The sequence below is a fragment of the Protomyctophum bolini genome (genome assembly GCF_963924005.1).
Source record: "Protomyctophum bolini genome assembly, chromosome: 24".
NCBI classification, from domain to species: domain Eukaryota; kingdom Metazoa; phylum Chordata; class Actinopteri; order Myctophiformes; family Myctophidae; genus Protomyctophum; species Protomyctophum bolini.
This window is the reverse complement of record NC_137885.1, coordinates 7,421,704-7,441,793: the sequence shown is the minus strand read 5'-3', so window position 1 is coordinate 7,441,793 and position 20,090 is coordinate 7,421,704. Positions and strand designations below refer to the sequence as shown.

The 20,090-nt window shown below is 42.8% G+C and overlaps 2 protein-coding genes across 2 annotated transcripts; both read left to right on the top strand.

Moving 5' to 3' along the window:
• Window positions 1-2,786: 2,786 nt before the first annotated feature.
• On the top strand, window positions 2,787-12,271 carry LOC308311715 (uncharacterized protein C7orf57-like). The gene is made up of 7 exons (XM_080758501.1): window positions 2,787-2,868; window positions 4,079-4,252; window positions 5,098-5,197; window positions 7,439-7,553; window positions 10,187-10,260; window positions 11,006-11,106; window positions 12,203-12,271. Exons 1-7 carry the CDS (start codon window positions 2,790-2,792, stop codon window positions 12,259-12,261), a joined length of 702 nt encoding a protein of 233 aa, XP_080614627.1. The 5' UTR covers window positions 2,787-2,789; the 3' UTR covers window positions 12,262-12,271.
• Window positions 12,272-15,923: 3,652 nt separating this feature from the next.
• Window positions 15,924-17,222, top strand: LOC308311714 (E3 ubiquitin-protein ligase TRIM39-like; the record flags this gene model as incomplete). The annotated part of the gene is made up of 1 exon (XM_080758500.1): window positions 15,924-17,222. One exon carries the CDS (start codon window positions 15,924-15,926, stop codon window positions 17,220-17,222), a length of 1,299 nt encoding a protein of 432 aa, XP_080614626.1.
• Window positions 17,223-20,090: the final 2,868 nt, after the last annotated feature.

The following is a 20,090-nucleotide window of genomic DNA, read 5'->3' as shown; positions in this document are numbered from 1 at the left end:
TCTCTAGAACACCGGAAATGACGCAAAACACAGCTTCTTCTTCTGTCCACGCATGGAATCTAAAGTGTGCTCAGTCAGACCCCCTCCCCGTCCAGATTCCCTCCCCTGAAGGCTCAGCCAAATCCGATTTCAACCGTGGTGGATTGGAAGCCCCAGACTTCACAGTGGTGAACAAACAGGCATGCACTAACGGCCTTTCACATGAGGCAGCATACTGTATAGGTAGTTAGCACTAGTATAGACTGCATACAGTAGCAGTGGGCATGGTTTTCTGGACCCACTCAAAAATTGGCCATTCATTTTTCTCATAGAGATTTACAAAAATATTTTATATAAAAAAAAATAAGCGTAGAATCCAGGATCCTGATTCATGACTCATGACCATAAAACCTACATGTATGTCATGTCTATGGCTCTGTGTGGGCATACTGTGGCTGTGTGTGTGTGTTTGTGTGGGCGTTGGCTTTCCTCCCAAATTCCAGCCTTGACATTGACACACCTGTCTGTGGACACCTCATCGGACTCAATTGACTGCCGGCCATCAATTCATCAGCCCTGACAGTATTTAAACCCTGGTCTTCATGTCACTCGTCGCCAAGTCATTGCACAACCTTTCATGGTAGTACTGTAGCTTGACTCTAAGGGCCGATTCATACTCTTGTTTCGGCGCTGTAGTGCCGAAATGATTTCGGCTCGTCAGAAAATTTCAGTAGCACCGAAGAGCCGACTTTAGGACGGTACCCGCCCCCCCGAACCTCAAATGACGTCAAATTGTAGGCTCTACAGCGCCGAACCGACTTTTATTCGGCTCTAAAATAGGAGTATGAATCGACCCTAAGCCAGTGTTTACCCTCTAGTGAAGTTATAGTTTAGTTATCTTATCTGTTATTTCCTAGGCCTATTCCTAGTTTTGCTCCTATGTACTTTCCTGCAACTCAAGCTCTTCTCCTCTCCTCCAGAACCCAGCTCACCTGTTCCACTGCCTGCTCGTTGTCTGCCTGCCGCCTGACTGCTCATCTCAGCCTCCATGTTTGTTTTCCATGCCACCTTCCCCATTATTGTGAATAAATACCTTAAACTTGGTCCTTCCTGTGTTTGTCTGCTTTTGGGTTCAAACCATGAAAACTTGAGCGACAGGATGATGTAATATACAGTATGTCCATACGTCCATCACTCCCCCATCACCTAAGTGGAGAGCTTTTAATACATCCGTGGTGGACAGTGGGGACTGTGGGTGGTTTATTCCTGTGAGGAACAGTAAGATAATATAATGTATTTATGACATTTTTAATGTCTGTCTGTCCCTTCATTTTCTTGCTGGCTTATGGAAAGTTTAAATAAGCCACCGGGGGGCGGCAATGGAGCGTTAATAATATTAATGAATTATTAATTTCCATGTGGGTTACCAATTTTACAAAGTTCTCCTTCCCTGCAGTGCTCCTGTATCTCAAAGGCAAACGGGCTGAACAGCTATAGCTCTCCTGCTTTGAAAACTGCATGTGCTCTCGTCATTAATTGTTATAAACAATGGTAATAATAATAATACCGGATTATTTTCTGATAAAAAAAAGGCCTTGTTGGTTTTATTGATGATGTGTGGCAAATAAACATACTCCTTGGTCTTGCCCTTCAACCGGAAGTGACGCGGCTGTCGACAGCCGGCGGAGCGGAAGTGTGCTCTCCCAGCAGCAGCAGCATCAGCATCAATTCACATTCAGCATCAGAAAGAGAGGAGGCAGACCAGACGGACCGGCGGCCCAGCATCCTTCCATCCTTACATCCAGAGTCCAGACGGCCAAATTAACGCGGTTCAACACTGAAAAACAAACGAACGCGTAAGACAATTATTTAAATACTAAGCAACATGCACGAATTCCTCCATGGCGTTGCGTCGGAACAGCGTTGTGGCTGGAAAAGCAGCCTCATGTTAGCATATTGTAGCTCGAAGCTTTAACATGACAAGCCTTGTCGTGGTTGGGAGCGAGCCTGGCTATAGTTAGCATGCTATCGCATTTAGCATTTAGTGCTTTGTTAATGCCACTGTGTCTCGTTGTCGGGTGTGGAGAGGGGCCAAATCCAAATGGACCCTCCCATGGGTCTGTGAGGGCATACAAATGGAACCAAATGTATTTATTGACAAAAGCAAGAGTCCCTTTTGCAGCATGTCAGATTTAAATTAACAGAAGATTTTACAGTGTAGATTGGGGGGGAAGGGGGGGTCCTTTAAAAATGCCTGGACGTACTACTGGAAACCCAATCTGTACTGTTAAATGCTTATTTAACTCTTGACAGTGCACAAATGGAACCAAATATGTTACATTTTGTACACTCAGAGTTACAGACCCCTCAGTGTCCATTTGGGACCCATGCTGGACGTTGAGAACCACTGAATTAATACAAGATAAATGTAATGATTAAACATAAATTACATAATGATGTCATCCAAATCAGTTCAGAGTTTCAGACATGATAGTATGAAGTGATTTCCCGGTATGTCACGATCCCTGATCAATCAATGCATGATTATTATGGTTGTGGTCGTGCCTATAATGTGATGATGTCATGATTCTGATCAATACATTGTGATGCATGTATACTGTAACTGACAGGATTATGCCATACCGATGAAGTTTAAAATAGCTTTTAGTGAATCGATTAAAATAATATATATATATATATATTTTTACGGCGTATATGGAAATTGCAAAGAAGTTCTGTCAGCTGGTCTTTTCACACGCCTTCAGTCATTGTCGTTGTCTTTTTGTTTTACATCTCAATAAAGTTCCGAAATGAGTGCCGAAATGATTGCTGAAATGAGTGGCGAAATGAGTGCTGCCGTGCCAAACCACCGAAGAACCAAGCCTGGTGGTAAGTCTGCTCCATCAGCTGAGTGCCCATTATTCATTCAACATTTGGTAACGCTGAGTAAAATGTTTTGCCTCCCAAATGGTTCCGGAGAGTGAAGAGATAAACGCTGTTAGGGTTTATTTTATTTTTTAAAGTGATGCAGCTTAATTAAGTGTAGTCTAACTTTAAAGTTGGGCCATTTTTGTTGATATTTACCTAATTCCTGGCAACACCCACTGGGCGTGGCCAGGAATAGGGTAAATATCAAGTCGTCGCCTGTTTACCAGTGTTGCCAACTTGCCATTTGTACTTATAAGTGACTTTAAGCTTCTTCTTTTTTTTAAGTGTATAGTTGCTTGTTTTTGCTTGTTTCCTAATCTTTTTTAAACCCAGAGAGGTTCCCACATTTTTTCATGTCAAGGATCCCCAGATTAATTTGCAATTGTCCGCGGACTCGCATCTGAAAATATTTCCCCATAGCCTACAAGATAATGTGTTGTTAACACTCTGAGCGGCCAACACGGAATTGACTGATTTAATTAATTAATCCATATTGACGTAATTGTTTTATTCCCTATAATCGGGAGCTTTGTTTTAAATAATGTAGCAACTTTTAGCATGTTTGAAATCTGGCAGAAAAGGGCGCCGCCTGGAGAAGGGCCAAGAATAAGGTGAATAGGTCTACTAGACGCTCGACAAAGCCGGATATACCGCGGTGGATTTGAATGCCTAGAGTAGGGCTTCCACTTCTAGTGATTTGTACTTGTTGAATAGCCGACTAGTTGCTTAAAACCCTAGCCTAGAGAAGACTACGGTATGCAGGGGTGGGCTGGTACTTGCATAGACAGACAGACATCTATCTGGACAGATGAGATGGCATACTTACTGTAGAAGGTAATCATTGTGAGCTCTTGGCTCTGGGAGGCTGTTGCTGAGGATAGCAGCTTTATTTCGTCGGGCGGAAACCTCATATGTCCAAAACGGACTTTTCAGGATTCAAAATTCTAAAACGGCAAAATGGGGCAGATCGACAAGCTCGAAAAGAGCTTGCGGATCTGCTACTTTTTATGCTTTTATGATCAAGTAGGGCATTCTTTTTTACAAAAAAAACTAAACTTAAAATATGGAGATAAGAGGTTTCTGCCCAACAGAAATGATTTACTTCCGAGCGGGGCGCAATCTCGCCAAGTCACCAGCCAATCCTCGTTTAATCCTCCTTCTTTCACGACAGGAATTAAAGCTGTGGCTCCGTCTAACGGAGCTGTCGGGCCGACGTCCCAGATTCCCGGGCTGTCCCAGAGTGCCGATGACAAAGCCCCCGTCGCGGTGACCGGCGGACGACGCGTCGGCATCTTCGCCACGGACTCCGAATACGTCAAGCTCGCCAAAGCAGGAGGACAGAAAGGTATACCCGTCCTAAAAAACACCTTCTGAATCCAAACCTAGGCAAAAACAATATTGTAGCTTTATCTATAGCTATAATACTAACATGACACAGATGCTTTCCCGGATTGAAAGGTATAGCATAGTAGTATAGATGTATAGTTTATATGTTTCATTATATAGATATTCCACTGTTACTTTCTTAGCTTACGCATGTTTCATGATAAATGTTTTTATGTGATGTATTCCCATGCTTTTTTGTTCTTGCTTAATGTAAGTCGCTCTGGACTAAGAGCGTCTGCTAAATGCCTAAATTGTAAATTGTATGACGTTGACAACGTATAGACATTCCACGTCGAAATGGCATTTACGGGACATTTGTAACAGTGACTAGTACCTGGGGATCAAACCTGCAATCTGTTTTTGGTTTCTCCGCACTGTCAAGTAGGCCATCCTCACAATGTCAATTAAATCACATAGAAATCCTTTTTTTTTAGAAAGAAAGAAAGAAGCAGAAGGAGGAGAAGAAAAACTAGGATTGATATTTCGGTTTTGATTCCAAAATTGAAATACCTAATATAATATATAGAGTATATAAATAATACATATTTATCAGCATAAATGATGCGGTGTGATTTGTTTTCAGATTAAATTTTTTATAAAAAGTACAATATTGACACACCTTTTTACCACTTAAACCTTACTTCCCTCTACACTGCCGATCTACAAGCTTGCATCGCGTCGAAACGCGTCCCAAGCTTGTACAAAAAAATCTATTTTCGCCCCAAAGTTCGCCAGAGAAGACGCTAGAGTTGCATGTGGTTAGTGTGAAGAGTGCATTCTTGGCTAATATGTGTGCCACCGTAGGACTGCTGTGCCATGATGTGGTGGAGGACGAGATAGTCGTCGAGGCACCCAAGAAACCCTACAACCCCCCAGAATGGTTTGGTGGGCCAGAATCAAAGAGGTAAGAAGACCTGCCACTGCCCACAATGGTTTGGTGGGCCCGAAACGGACAAGTGCGGTCCAATCTAGATGAGGTGGAATTACGCACAAGCCACATGGATCGCAATTAGGATTGCGACTATCAGATATTTTCCTATTACTTTCGTAGCGGTTAAGTCATAAACCAAATCACGGCAAAATGTATTATTGTGTAGAAAATAGCCTATCTGCAAAGCTCGCAACATGTCACGTGAGTGTGTGGATCTGCTATTTGTGAAAATGACATACCAAAACATAGTGACCCCAGGTATAAATAAATTGGTTTACCAAGATTATTGGAAATGATGGTTGTCATTAAATGCTAAATCGTTGCTGTCGGTCAGCAACCTTGTATCTCCACATTTCAATGTTTTAACTTATGTTTTGTACATTATTTGCCCTACTTCGAGGGTCGTGCAAAAGTGTCACATTGCGATGCATTGCGTACTATAACTATACTGTAACGCTAGTTCTTTTCTTCCATTTCTTGTTTTAGGACATACAAGGTTTCCACCCAATGGTGACTATAATATATAATATTTAATCATAAAAGTGCAAGTACGTATCAGCTATATTATCATAACAGCTATTATTAACCCTAGGATAGGTACCCTCACCAAAAAACATGGAGTAATCCTGGTCTCTAAACTGCCTCCCCCTGGCCAGCCGGGGTGCCTGATGGAGGGGAAAGGAACTGGTTGGAATAACGTGTTCCTTCCACGTGCTACGTCCAACCAGGGAGACTCCCCCCTGTCAGGTTGTAAAGGAGCAACTTGGACACTCATGCATGAAGGAAGCATGAGTTCAAGGCCGTTGCTCTCCCCAGGTTGGCGGAGGGCGTGTAGAGCCCCGGATCACATTCGATAATTGACACAGGGGTGAAAAATGGCTTACAAAAATCGTGGGATAAAAACTATATTAAAAAGAAAAGTGCAATTATTAATATAATAATTGGTTAATTCACTTCTGTGATTTAATTGAGCTTGATGGATGGAGAGATGGGTTGTTCTGGTTGTTATAACAACAATGTGTGAAGGTGTCACCGCTTCCTGACAGCCTGCCAACTGGTGACAAAATCCTGATGTGAAAATGTCCTGATACTGTATGTAGCGTTGCCTGTCTTATTGAGACTAACCTGAACCAATCAAACAAGCTGGAGGTGTTTTAATAGCAACTCCATGGGCAAGGAGGAATATCTCCACTGCATCGAGCTATTACAACACACGCGCACGCACGCACGCACACATATTTGTATTTCTATACTTGTGAGTACCAGTGTTGTTTTTGGCAGCAAATTTCTATTTTAGTTTAGTCATAGTCTTTGGACTGAAACTTTATTTAGTTTTAGTCACATTTTAGTCACCTGGAATGTCTTATTGTTAGTCTAGTTTTAGTCGACTAAATCTACAGTTGATTTAGTCTGTATTTTGGCGGGTCTTGATGCCGTCGTAATGAGTGTTTTTACACAACACGACGCGCTGTGAGCTTGTAGATCAGCTATTTTCAGCATGCAACCAAGTGACTTATACTGGATCTCTTGTCCACTAGTCCCTTCCTAACATTTTAGTCTAGTTTTTATTTGTCAACGAAATTGTCAGTATATTTAGTCTTAGTTTTAGTCATCGTAGCTTAGTTTTCATTTAGTTTCCATTTGTTTTTGTCAGTGAAAATAGGTAGTCGACGAACATTTTTCGTCTTAGTTTTAGTCGACGAAAACAACACTGGTGAGTACATAGCAAAAACACTTAATAACATGCCATCCTAAAATGCTATTTTAAACCTAACCCTGAAGCCAAAAATGGCAGCTATACAAGCTTGTAGATGACACCGCTATGCAACTATAAGTATAAATCAGACATACACTTGTGAGGACCAGAAACATTGACCTCACATTGTACACACACACACACACACACACACTTTCGTATCGATTATTTTCGTAATCGACTTATGGAGAAACACAATTTTTTCAACATGAATTCTTTTTTTAACACTCGTTATTTGAATTAAACCCTGTATATACGGTGTCTAGCTAAAATGGCTGATCTACAAGCTCTCATAGCGTTGCCAACTTGCCATGCAAAAACTTTGTGAGCTTGTAGATCAGCTATTTTTTTGCTACATTTGGGAAAAACCCCTCGCCAGACGTGCCCAAGAAAAGGGGCCGCCATGTAATGTCAGTATCTCGCCCTGTGTGACCGACCGTGCTCTTGTTGCCCCGCAGTGGATCGAAAGTGACGTCCCCCAACAATGGCCACGCAAAGGCAGCGGCCGTGCAGCCTCTCGCCGCGCCGTTCGGCACTGATAACGGCGGTTCGGTCTGGATTGAAACCGATCAGGTGAATAATGGACCCCCCGTAAAAAGCCCAAGAAGCGATGATACTCTGTCCCGCGGTGGTGTCACGTGCCGAAAGCGTCCGAGAATAGCCGACCCGCAGGGGATGGGCTCCTGCCCTATGATGGGCCTCATGGCTCGGCAAGGCTACTACTACTACTACTACAGGCTCGCGGCACATTCTCGGTGCGAGACACCGCCGCGCGACGCCGTATGAATTTGAGCTTAAGTCGCAGCTTCCATCACGTCGACATTCGTTTTTTTTTGTATTTTCTTTTTTTATCATTTTACCATCTATTCACCTTTTTTAATACATTCTTTATATTTTTAAATATATTCCCGTCATCCGTTTTTTTCCCCCCCCTCCATCCATCACCTGAGTTCAATCCATCGTCTGAGTTTCATTTATTTAGATTTGATGTGTTTTCTGTGTGTCTTTAAGTTAATGGCGAAACACACAAAAGCATGTTGGTGTCCTGTCCCTGTAACTACAGTGCTACGTGGTTTGTGCTTCTGTTATTCATTTATTAATCGTCATGATTATGGGTGTGGTAATAATGGTCTGGTCTCTATAGAAACATCACTATGCACGATGCATTTCATATTGACAAAACCTTTCTGTCTGTTTCGGCCTACGTTTCCCATAATGCATTTCGTGGCATTGGGCCTGGCACACTTGTCTCGCTCTGCCATTTATAATCAACCTGAAAACGTCTAAGGAAACTTGTGAAATCTCAAACTGATAAATTACTTGTTGGTTTGTTTGCAAAAAAAATATAACGTTTGATAGGACCATTTTCTTAACCCTTTCATGACTTGTCTTCCAAGTCTCACGTGACTGCTGCACATTTTCTGACGTGTTGCTTACTTTATTTGTATTGTTTTCCCCATATTCCACTGTGCTCGTTCGTGTGTGTGAATGCACAAAGTGCGGTACCATGCATGTACTGTATGGCTTCTTGTTCCATTTAACCACTTAAAGCCCTCTAGCCGGACATGCAGTTCCTGTCTTCCCTCTACACTAGCCTCGGGTACCACAAGAGATGTGGCATAGGCTAACAAATAAGGGCAGCGGGGCGTCGTCTGTGTTCTACGCTGTGTTCTATCCACACTTTTCCTGGGCTGTGTGTGCTCCAGTTCCTGTCGATTTGATCCAATGAAAGCCAATGAAACTGGTCAGATGACCAATGATATCCAATGAAATCAACAGGAACTGGAGCACACACAGCCCAGGAAAAGTGTGGATAGGGGAGGCGGGCACATAGGTTGTGTTCCACGCTGTGTTCTATAGGGGAGGCGGGCACATAGGTTGGTGAACCGATATAGGAGCTGGCGTCCATTTCCAGCCCTCCTATGCCAAGAAAAGTTCGGCATTCTGTCAGACTACTCTCTACACCAAAAATAAGCCAATCTACAGGCCGTTTCCAGCGCCATTACTAGTTTGATCCGCCCCTCTCTATGCCAAGTAAAGGCAGCATTGTGTCAGGCTATACCTGAGACCTGTACACTCGCAAACAAGCCCAATCTACAGGCTTGTGAGCTTGTAGATCTGCTTCTTTTTTTTTTAGCAAGTATAGGGATGCTGGGGTTCAAGTGGTCAAGTGGATTTGTAGGAGCTATTCATCACTTATCGTAGTGGTTTCATACATGGAACCAGACATCAACAAAGATGATTCCGTCAGCTTCCATTTTTATTCATTTTCATTGTTTTTGTTTCGTCATTTCCATTTTCCACTTGTTTATCCTGTACATGTTGCTGCTGTACGAATTGAATTCTCTCTCCCGATCTGAGAATGTATATTCTGTTTCCTAAAGAGCTGGAGAGACGGGGAAAATGGCATTGATCACGCCTCCAGGTCTTTAGTTTACTCAAGTTAGGTAATAAGACCTGGTACTTAAGACACTCAAAATACAGCCCATTTTCTTTTAACCCATTTAGACCTAAGACCAGATTCTACAAATGTCTTCTAAATCATGACAGTTTTCTAAAAAAAAAAAAAACCTGTTTCTATATCAGTGGTTCTCACACTATTTCATGTCATTGAATTTCAGGACACGAAAAAAATATGTAATTGGCCGCAGACCCCCATCTGAAAATATGTTGTTCCAGGCACTCACGTTCGCTGTGAAAGAAAGATAATTATATTCATTGTTTTCACGATTTTCAAAAATAGATCCACAAGCTCCACTTTGAGAATATTACAGGGATAGTTAACACACACACAATTACCCCACAAAGCCTTTAATTCACGCAGATTTGTTTTAGTCACATTCCTGATCAAATATTCGATGAATTGAACTAAGTGAATAGTAGAACAAGCTTAACAAGAGCAATACTATATTTAAGATAAGTGACTTATTACCTGGACAGTCGTCGTCACACTGAATTAAAACTGTTTATACATAATTGTTTATATAGTTTTTACCATGACCTCATATTTACTTATTCATTCAATATTTGGACTAGGAATGAGACCAAAAAATGACAAGATGCTAATCATGGGGTGAGTAATTGATAGGAAAAGAAAGGCATTTTGTAGGAGAACTATCCATTTAAATGATTCATTCATTGAGGCCCGTGGCAGCAGAGGACAGTGGCTCGCTGTAAGCTCATTAATGTCATGTTGTGGCCCGCAGGTGTTGTCTCCCGACAGTGTTGCCAGTCAGATTGACTCTCTGACCATAGCTGAGCTGAACAAGTACAAAAGGACGTAAGTATTTGTCTATTAAGTTGCTTTGTCCATATGACAGCCCAGCGGGTCACACTGCCCATTAGCGCGCGTGCGTGTGTGTGTTTGTGTGCGTGCGCGCGCACGCGCGTCGGATAACTTCCGCATTCTGCCTGTCTTGTTGATGCTCTCATTACGTTTATTGGCGGAAGAGAGGTTATATTGATTGATTTATGATGCCCCTCTGTCGTGGTGTCCTTGAATATCAATCATTTAATTCATCTCTCTAAATTCAAGAGAGATGTCAACCAGACAGACTGTAGAACTAATCTGACGTGTCATGGAATGACTTGAAATGCACAGTTTTCCAACATGTTTCCAACTTGTCCGAAATATAATAATAATAATAATGATGATAATAACAATAAAAGAAAAAACAATGTCTGGGTAGTGTTGTAGATGGTGCACTAATACTAATAGAACTATGAATGTTCTCTGTGATCCACTGCATGGATGTGGCCCCTCCAGACCTTAGAAAATAAATAAAAAACATGTATATATTGTCAGAACTGCATCATGAAAGACGACTTATCAATGTATAGCTGTAAAGTCTCATTATTTGTTCTGAATCTCCGCTTAAGTAAACAAAGAACTGTAGACTGTTGTACACATGGTGGCCATTTTGCGGTTACTTTGGCAGGACGATTGATGAAGTGAGAAATGGTCATCGTGTGAACACTTGCTTCGTTTAGAGTGTAATTGATTGTTTCTGTTCCCTTTTGTGAAGGTCTTATGACAAGAAGGCTCCTCCCGTCAGCATGTCCAAGCTGCTGAGCTTTGGTTACATCGAGGATGAGAATAAGTCACCCAATGATGACGACGCCTCAAGTACGACTCATAGAATCATATATATGTATATATAGTATATTTTACCTTTTCTGGGTCAGTAAAAACCTTGAAAGCGTCCGCGACACACTCACAGATGTGGGAGGGCCGCGTGTGCGCCTTCAGAACATGTTTATTTGAATGATGAATCGATAGATTCTGTTCTGGGCGGGCTTGGATCAATGCAACTCGCTAAGGACATACTGTAACGGATAGCTGCAGGCCCACAACACGGTCCGTTGAAGTTCTTCATTCTGTAATCAACAATGAGCCACTGAGGGTTTTTTGGTTTCACAGCCAATAGACATACAGACAAAAATAAGGGTTACATTTGTGGGAGAATGTGGCTGCTAATGGCAGACATAAAAACAACAATCTGGGATCCCATTCTGTAAATGGGTGCCTCTGTGTTTATTCCTACTAACAACGCTGCATGTTTAGGGCAGTGTTGCTGACGGATCCTGCTGCCAGCAGAATCTGTCTTGAGAGATCGTAAAAAGCATAATACTTTCTTGTATTATGCTTTTAATACAAGAGACCGTAAGCATATCAGGAGGTGTTCGGACGATGCCCTTTGAGTCGGGATGGAATTCATACCAGTGCCATTAGCCATTATTGGCTTATTGATTCCTGATCAACTTTCCATGTGGAAAGAGAGTGGGCTACAACTGTCTTTGTATTATCGGAGTCTGAATACTGTGTAGAAACGGTATGGAAATGTATTACAAAATTATAGATAAGACAATTTTTTTTTGTGAAGGCGTGCGCCTTGGTGGGTTTTTAACCCATTTTGGGCGGGAACCCCTTTTGGTGTTGATTTTTCAAAAATAGCAGACCTACAAGCTCATAGAGCACCACCGAGTGGCGCGCTACGAGCTTGTAGGTATTCTATTTTCTTTTTAAATCGAAGAACGACTGACATAGAAACATAGCTTTTTTTCAGAAAACCGTCAGGATGTGTAGAAGACAATTTTTTAGAATCTGATCTCAGGTCAGAATGGAAAACCGTCAGGATACGTAGAAAGAATTTTTTTTTAGAATCTGATCTCAGGTCAGAAGGGGGTTTTAACCTTGAATGTGTGTATGTTTTGTGGCGCAGGTGTGACCACCGAACAGACGAGCACCGTAGCGACGGAGGACGTGGACGACCTGGAGTAGTGTGTGGATGCCTGGGGGGAGGGGGGGGGGGGGGGGGGGGGGGGGGGGGGGGGCACGTATCACAAATACACTACACACACATGTGCACATAAACACACACACACACACCTTGATCTGGCCCTGCATTGGGCTCACTCTCATGTCTTGTACACCAACTATACGACCGCTATTTCTTTTTTTTCTTCTTTTTTTTTCATGTTTATGCGACGGTATACTGATCCTCTCTCTATTTATTATTTGTTTTTCTCTTAGCTATTTTTAAGAAATCCTTGTGGTTCTTTTTTCGTTGGGTATACATATTCGTTTCGATGGATATTTATTCCGTGTTCGGTGTCCCGTGTTCTCGATTGGAAAGATGACAGATTTAGCAGGGCCACTGGGGATCAATTAACACCTTCACTTCAACCTTGGGTTTCCAAACACCCACCACACTTCTGCTCTCAAATGGTTGCCTTTTTTGGGGGTTTTTTCAACTTAAACGCAGTTGGACAGTCTTGTCAGCCACAAACTGAAACATTGCCATAAATATGCCCAGTTGGTGTTAAAATTCCCACCCTGATCGTATGATGATCGAGGAAGTAGTAGGCCGTGGACAAAGTGTTAGTGCTAATAATGACAGTGCAGAACAGTAGAAATGTGAAATGTTTATATTGAGTTTTCTTTTTGGTGAGGTTTTTCAAGGCCATTTAGTGGAGTTTGTGTTGGATGCTGTGGGGTTGAATTATGACCATTGATTGAGACTGCGAACCTCAGTTAGCAGAGCGCATACACAGAGGCCATACAATGTCTGCCTCTGTTGTTGCGTTTGACGAAAGCAACTGGTTCTCAATGTCGGGTTCGGGGGACGAAACGGCGGTCTGAATCGACCGTTCACGGGTCCAAATGAATAGGCAGATCCTTGGCGGTCTCACCGAAGACATCACTCCACCTCGGAATAAGATCGACTTAGACTTTGGAAAATGTTTAGGCCGGGTTTAAGATTTTTTTTTTTTCGACCCCTGGTGGTCCCTGGACCCCCAACTTTGAGAACCGCTGGGTTAAATCGATGGTCTTGCAGGGAGTTTGATGTTTTTTTAGGTTATTTCTGCAAATGTTCCTCGTGTTTTGACAGAATTTTCCAATGTTGCGCTTTTTTAAACGAGTTCTGAGTGAGAGAGATCAAAGGAAAAAGCAATTCTGTTTGGGTGGAATTTTAATGAGCGGTCATGTTCCAGTATTCACATTGGGAACATAGAAACACGAAATGATTGATAGTCGCCCAGTGTGTTTTCTTGGCTAGAATTCTAACCAGGTCAGTCAGCGTTCTTTGATTGCGATGACGGAATTATTGGTCATTCGATATCTTTAGTATAGTATCTGGTTCCATCTGTACACAGAGTTATAGCCTAGGGTCCTTGAAATTACAACCTCTATGGAAAACCGGTTTAGGGGATGCACTAATCGCAGGGGGGACTCCCTCTTCCTGCTTGCACACTACTGGATAAGTGGAAGTCCAGTGTCGACATTATAGAAGAACTCAAAACTCGCGCAGCAATAGGAAGTCATCTCTTACAGTATAACCAATGAAAGTCATTTCAGTTATTTCTTTTACCATTTTGAACCCTTGCATCACCACTCTGGGGTTGAAAATAGCCGATCCAGCAGCGTGTTGTGAGCTGGTTAATTGGCCATTTTTTGACAGAGATAATGTGGTTGACTCCGTAGAGGGGCCAAAAGGAGGGGGCCTAGTATAGACCCCCTGTGGGACCAAGTGGTTGCATGTGGGTTCTGAACTTTGCCAACCATTCAGTGTCTTTTCTTGTCATTGAGTTTCATGGCAACAATGAGTCACATCGAGTGACGTTCGATTATTCTGAGTAATTAATGCCTCTCATTACACACACACACACACACACACACACACACCTTAAAAACAGATACCGCTATGTGTATCAAGAGTGTGTGTATTTGGTACAATATGCTTTTTGTGTTCGTTTAAAAAAAATGTTGCCGGCACCAAATGCAAGCTAAAATTCTACACATTGTGTCCCTGATTGGAAAACGTTTTTACACAATTACAAATAATGATATATGCAGAAAACATTTAGCGAAAAATGTGGTCTTTAACTCTTACCCCCCACCTACATTCTGATAACGCATACTGCCATAACATAATGTTGTCAACCAAAATGTGAGTGATGATGACGCACGTGGATGAGTTTACAATGACACGTAATTTTTTTTAAGAGTGCGGGGAGGGGAACGGTGTTGAATGTATCGCCGCCCTCTGATGGTGTTTGCTTTTCGAACTAAGGTGCTACTTTAAGGAGTAGATATAGACTAGTTATTTTTCACTCGGATGCCGCGTTCATTTCCTTTTCTCTTTCTTTCTTTCCTCCACTCCCAGTGTAATCGGTGGCATTTGTGTTTTATTATGGCCTTTTCTGCAGTTTCACACAATGCATCACTAACAGTACACAGTGTTCCACACACTAATCAGACAAACTGGACTAAGAGCGAATTCTGATGCTGGCTGGACCCCGGTCCCTGGTGTGACGGCACCCTAGAGTACGCCCACCAGGGGGCACCAGGGGGACCTATTTGAATGGAGAGGAGAAATTGAAAGCAAATAATGTGAAAGTAGCCGGTTTACAAGGCGTCGCACAACTGCACACCTTGTAAGCTCGGTTATTTTATACAGCTATTTAGCAATGGGGGGGGGGGGGGGGGGCGCAGTCAGAGACTATGGCTATTATTTGGAGGGGATTGTTAAAATGGAAAGGTTTCGGGGACCCTTGCCCTAAGGAACCGCGGCTCTGTATTTCAGTTTAAAACACAAATGTCACACACCCCACAGTGTGAAGTGGTTGAAGAATGTAGCTTACACACAGTTCAATATGGTTCACATGTAACACTACTAAATGTAATAGCCTGTTTTGTTTTTCTCTTGAGTGCATTAAAATGAAACGCACTCAAAAGTCTTGAGTAGATTATCATTGAAATAAATGGGCATGTGCATGTACTTGTGGTGGCCTGTTATTTTCAGTACAAATATGTTGCTCTGGTTATCTTAATGGGTTGCATGTTTAAGAGTCTGTTGAATTTGCATATTTTGTATTTCAGTATTTGAAGCAGTGAATGCCATGGGATTTAGTTTTGGTGCATCAAGAAAATAATTATTTCAGTCCAAGGCTGCTGCTTGCAAAATGTGAAAATTATATCTGCAAATATTTATTTTAATTACGAAATTACCCATGCGCATTTTACAGTACAGCAGTTTATACATTATAGTGGCTCTCATTTGAAGTTTTTGAGAGGCCAATGTTTAACTTAAGATTAATATTGAATCTAAAGTTGCATTTTAAGTTATCAGTGGTACTCACTACTCAGTCTATTATGGTCTTTTCAATTTCATATCCACAGCTGTTGCAACAGAAAGAAGAAAATGCTAAACTATAGTAACGTGGAACTCCATTTTTGGCCATTGCTGACAGTGACATCATAGTAGCTAATTTATGGTGATATTAACATGGGAGCATGGTATAAAAATAGACCAAAAGGACATTATATCGACGACAGGTTCACCAGGTTATAAGCATTACAAAGAATCTTCTTGAACTGTCACCTTTGTAAGTTCCAAGTTGCTACAGTAGTTTTTATACTCTTGCTCTTGACGTACAGAAATGGCATCTTCCAGCTTTCTTCTCCTGTCTGAAGAGCAGTTCCTGTGTTCTATCTGTCTGGATGTGTTCACGGATCCAGTCACCATTCCATGTGGACACAACTACTGCAAGACATGCGTCACACATCACTGGGGCAATACTGGTGTGTGTCAGTGTCCATTGTGTAACAGAACGTTCCAGAACGTTCCATCTGTGAATAGAGTCCTCTCTGAGATGGCTGATCAGTTCAGGAGTCGCCGGTTGAAAGACGAACACATCGGAAAGACGGAGGCTAAGCTTGGACAGCTGATCTGGGAGAGGCGTCTGAAGATTCAGGAAGTTCAAAACTCAGTGCAGCTCAGCAAGAAAAAGGCAGACAGAGAAATAGCAGACGGTGTGCAGGTGTTCACTGCTCTGCTTGCCTGTGTTCAGAGAAACCAGGCTGAGCTCATTGATGTGATCGAAGGGAAGCAGAAAGCAACAGAGAAACAGGCCGAAGGCCTCGTCAAAGAGCTGGAACAGGAAATCTCCGAGTTTGAAAGGAGAAGCTCCGAGTTGAAGCAGCTCTCGATGCACACTGACGACCGCAACCATCTCCCCCGGAACTTCACGTCCATCAACGCCCCTCCACCCACCAAGGACTGGGCAAAGGTCAATGTCCGCCACGCCTCATATGTGGGGACGGTGAGGACAGCCGTGGCTCAGCTGGAGAAGATGCTCAGGCAAGAGACGGAGAAGGTTAATGAGGCTGAGCTGAGGAGCGTCCAACAATATGCAATAGACGTGACCCTGGACCCTGATACAGCATTTCGCTCGCTGAACCTGTCTGACGATAGAAAACAAGTTGGTCCTCGGGACGGTCATAATGTTCCAGACAACAGAAAGAGATTCTCCGCATGTAGATGTGTCTTGGGAAAGCAAAGTTTCTCCTCTGGGAGGTTTTACTATGAAGTCGAGGTTAACGGGAAGTCTGAGTGGGATTTAGGAGTTGCCAGAGAGTCCATCGACAGGAAGTGTAAGCTGGGTCTCACAGTGAGACCCATGTATGGTTACTGGGCCCTAAGGCTTAGGGATGGAAATGAATACACCGTTCCTGGCACTCACACCCTCCCTGTAAGAGGGGTGGTCCGGAGAGTGGGAGTGTTTGTGGATTATGAAGAGGGTCTGGTCTCCTTTTATGACGTGGAGGCGAGAGTTCATCTCTACTCCTTCACTGGCTTCACCTTCACTGAGAAACTCTTTCCATTCTTCTATATGGGTCATGATCATATTCATGATGATGATGGTTCTCTGATCCTCTCTCCTGTCCGTCACAATTAATTCATATAAATCCAGCTTTACATGAAAATGTTCCTTTCTGAACGAATACATTTTCCCTTATTCAATTGTTAAATGGTCCAGCAGGTGTGGGCTGCTTCTTATTGAAACAGAAGAATGTGTTCATTTTAGACTGTTATAAGTTCAAGGCCATGATTTTATGAATGAACCTATACGTCGTGTGCACGCATCCGCCTGGGTGATGGGAGACTGCTGGGCATGGGGGTGTCAGATCAACATATGGAATGAATTCTGTACTGGCCATCTATGTGGCCATAACAGGTCATCTCCATATATGAAGATCTAAGGGTGGCATGCGGGGGCAGTGCCCAGGTAGGGCCGGACCTTAATTCTTGGGCCTGTTGAAAACTATAGTTTTCGCCAACTGCCGGGCATACAGTATATGAGCATTCCCATATATGGGCTTAATATTGATGACATCAGGGATCTCCATCCCTGATGATGTCACTTGATGTCACGAGGCATGACCATATAAGGAGGCGTGGGGTGACGACGGACGGACTGACGGCAAAATATATATATTTTGGCCCGGGAGGCTGGCATGACTGGGCATCGAGGCCAGAAAAAAGCCTACGGAAATCTTATATAGGCCTGTGTGTGTGTGAATATAATGCCACACCCAAAATAAATATTGATAATTTTATTAAATTATCATTGTTTGTATCAGTACAATTTAAGCTACTGTTGCACCCTATGCCAATGGTCAATTCATGTCTGTGTTCAGTTGGAAATCAGTTATTTCACTGAGGAGAAAAATGGAGGAAAGACAGACAGTTTTCTTCGTAGTAGGATTGCTATAAGTAGCCTACTATAAAATCCTGATGACTTATTCTGCAATAAATGTAAATTTGAAACGTCACAATTTAAAAACACAGCATGGTTCTCAACGTTAATTGGCTCCGGGGGTCCAAATGGACAGAACCCAGATGATCCCAGAGATAAAAATAACAAACGGGGGTCCATCCATGGCCTTAATGCATTTCACACTAGGGGGTCCTTGAAATGAGGAAAGATTGAGAATCACTATTTTAAAACACATCAACTTTATTGCATTATATTATTTATTAGAGTATATGTTACCTTGGTGTCACTCGATAAGAAGCCAATTTAAATGAAGATGAAGATCTCCATGATCTCTATTAGAGTATATATCATCTCATTATCGTCACTATTAGATTATGTACATGTGTTGTGTTGCTCTGATGTCACCCTCGCAGCAGCCAATGAGCGCGCGGTCTCCACAAGGCAGGCAGCTGAGCACAGATCCTGCAGAAAGCGATGAAAGCACACACACACACACACACACACACACACACTGGGCTGTACTCTGCAAGCCGTGCAGCCTGCAAAGCATTGCACTGCATCTCATCTCAACGCCTTTCTGCTAAACGGACAGCTTTGCGTTGATTGCATCAACCAACCACCCAACCCACCCCCCGGAACAAGCCGCGGCAGCAGGTGCAACGGAGAGAGAGAGAGAGCAAACGAAAACAATGAAACCGTGGTCCGTATGATGCGTCGATCGATCGACTTGACTGATCGCTGATCGATTTGGGATATCGATTCGGGGCCATGATGATATATATATATATAGGGGAGGAAGATATAATCCATAGCCGCATGGTGACGTCACGCCCTTGATCAGTATAGTGGGTGCATGCGTGCAGCTCATATAAGACGTCAGCTGGGATTTTGACGGGTGAATCCTAAATAAAGAAGAACGGAATAAAAGAATTATTATTTAAAAAATATATATATATAAAAAAATATATATATATATTGCACGGGAGCGCGCCGAACGCGTGCTGTGGGCCAAATCGCTTGAGTGAATGGAAAGGTCCACGCCGCGTGTGACACAAGATGTAGCCCGGAGACCATAGCCTGAGCATGAGGATGGTGGAGGGGATTTAGCCATCCAGCTGTGGCCTCGTTACAAGTACAACACACACATCTGGGGCTTGGTAAGTTACGTTACATTATACATCATGGTCTCTCACTCTCTCTCTCTCTCTCTCTCTAAATTTAAAATCAATTCGGGTCAATTCCAAGCATTTATTGGCACAAAACATACGTTTACAAAGGAAATAAGACAATCGAAACTGAGAAATGATGTAGCCTATACTGTGTGTGTGTGTGTGTGTGTGTGTGTGTCCGCAACAACTGGACACAATAGCGTTATCAAACGGTTGCAGGTGTTGAGAGAGCTTATTTTATGTCTTCCCCGTAAACTGTATAAGTGGAGAGAGCGCTGCCTGCCCTGTCCCATCCCATCCTGCATGTCCCCTCCTCTCTATAGAGATGGATGTGATACTGTGATATGCTGAGCCTGAGCCTTGCTCCATTGACCTCGTCCTTGTCGTAAAACAAGGGATGATTGATGCTCGTCGCTGACACATTGGAAGACGGATAGATAGGCGACACAAAGTGCCACCTGATATGCCCAGCAAAATGGACGTGACGGAGACCGACACCCTGCTATATATATAAGCCTCCTAGCACTATAGCAGCAGCAGCAGCAGCTATTATCTAGTGCACGTTTGGTTTGCAGGTATATAGAGTATAGCCTCTGCCTCTATATAGAATGCTCTGCACAGTCAAATCCCTGTAATAATTTATGCCATTTTAGTCTAGTCCTATTTTACACTTGTAAGTTACTATGGATACATTTGCAAAACACCTAATTAGAGAGAATTAGAGATTAGAGAGAGAGAGAGAGAGAGATGTGGGATCTGGTCAGTGATCCGTGACAGGGGGTTAGTTAGGGGTCCACTCAAATTCATTGATAGTTATTATATAGGAACCGAATAGACCCATGCCCTTATTCTGTAGTGAAACCAAATGGACCCTAAC

Bases quoted from the DNA above. Each gene is read 5' to 3' on its own strand.
- LOC308311715 (XM_080758501.1), top strand. From the start codon at position 2,790: ATGAGTGCCGAAATGATTGCTGAAATGAGTGGCGAAATGAGTGCTGCC. The intron at 5,198-7,438 runs GTAAGAAGACCT...GTTGCCCCGCAG, and splicing joins GGTGGGCCAGAATCAAAGAG to TGGATCGAAAGTGACGTCCC. The intron at 10,261-11,005 runs GTAAGTATTTGT...CCTTTTGTGAAG, and splicing joins CTGAACAAGTACAAAAGGAC to GTCTTATGACAAGAAGGCTC.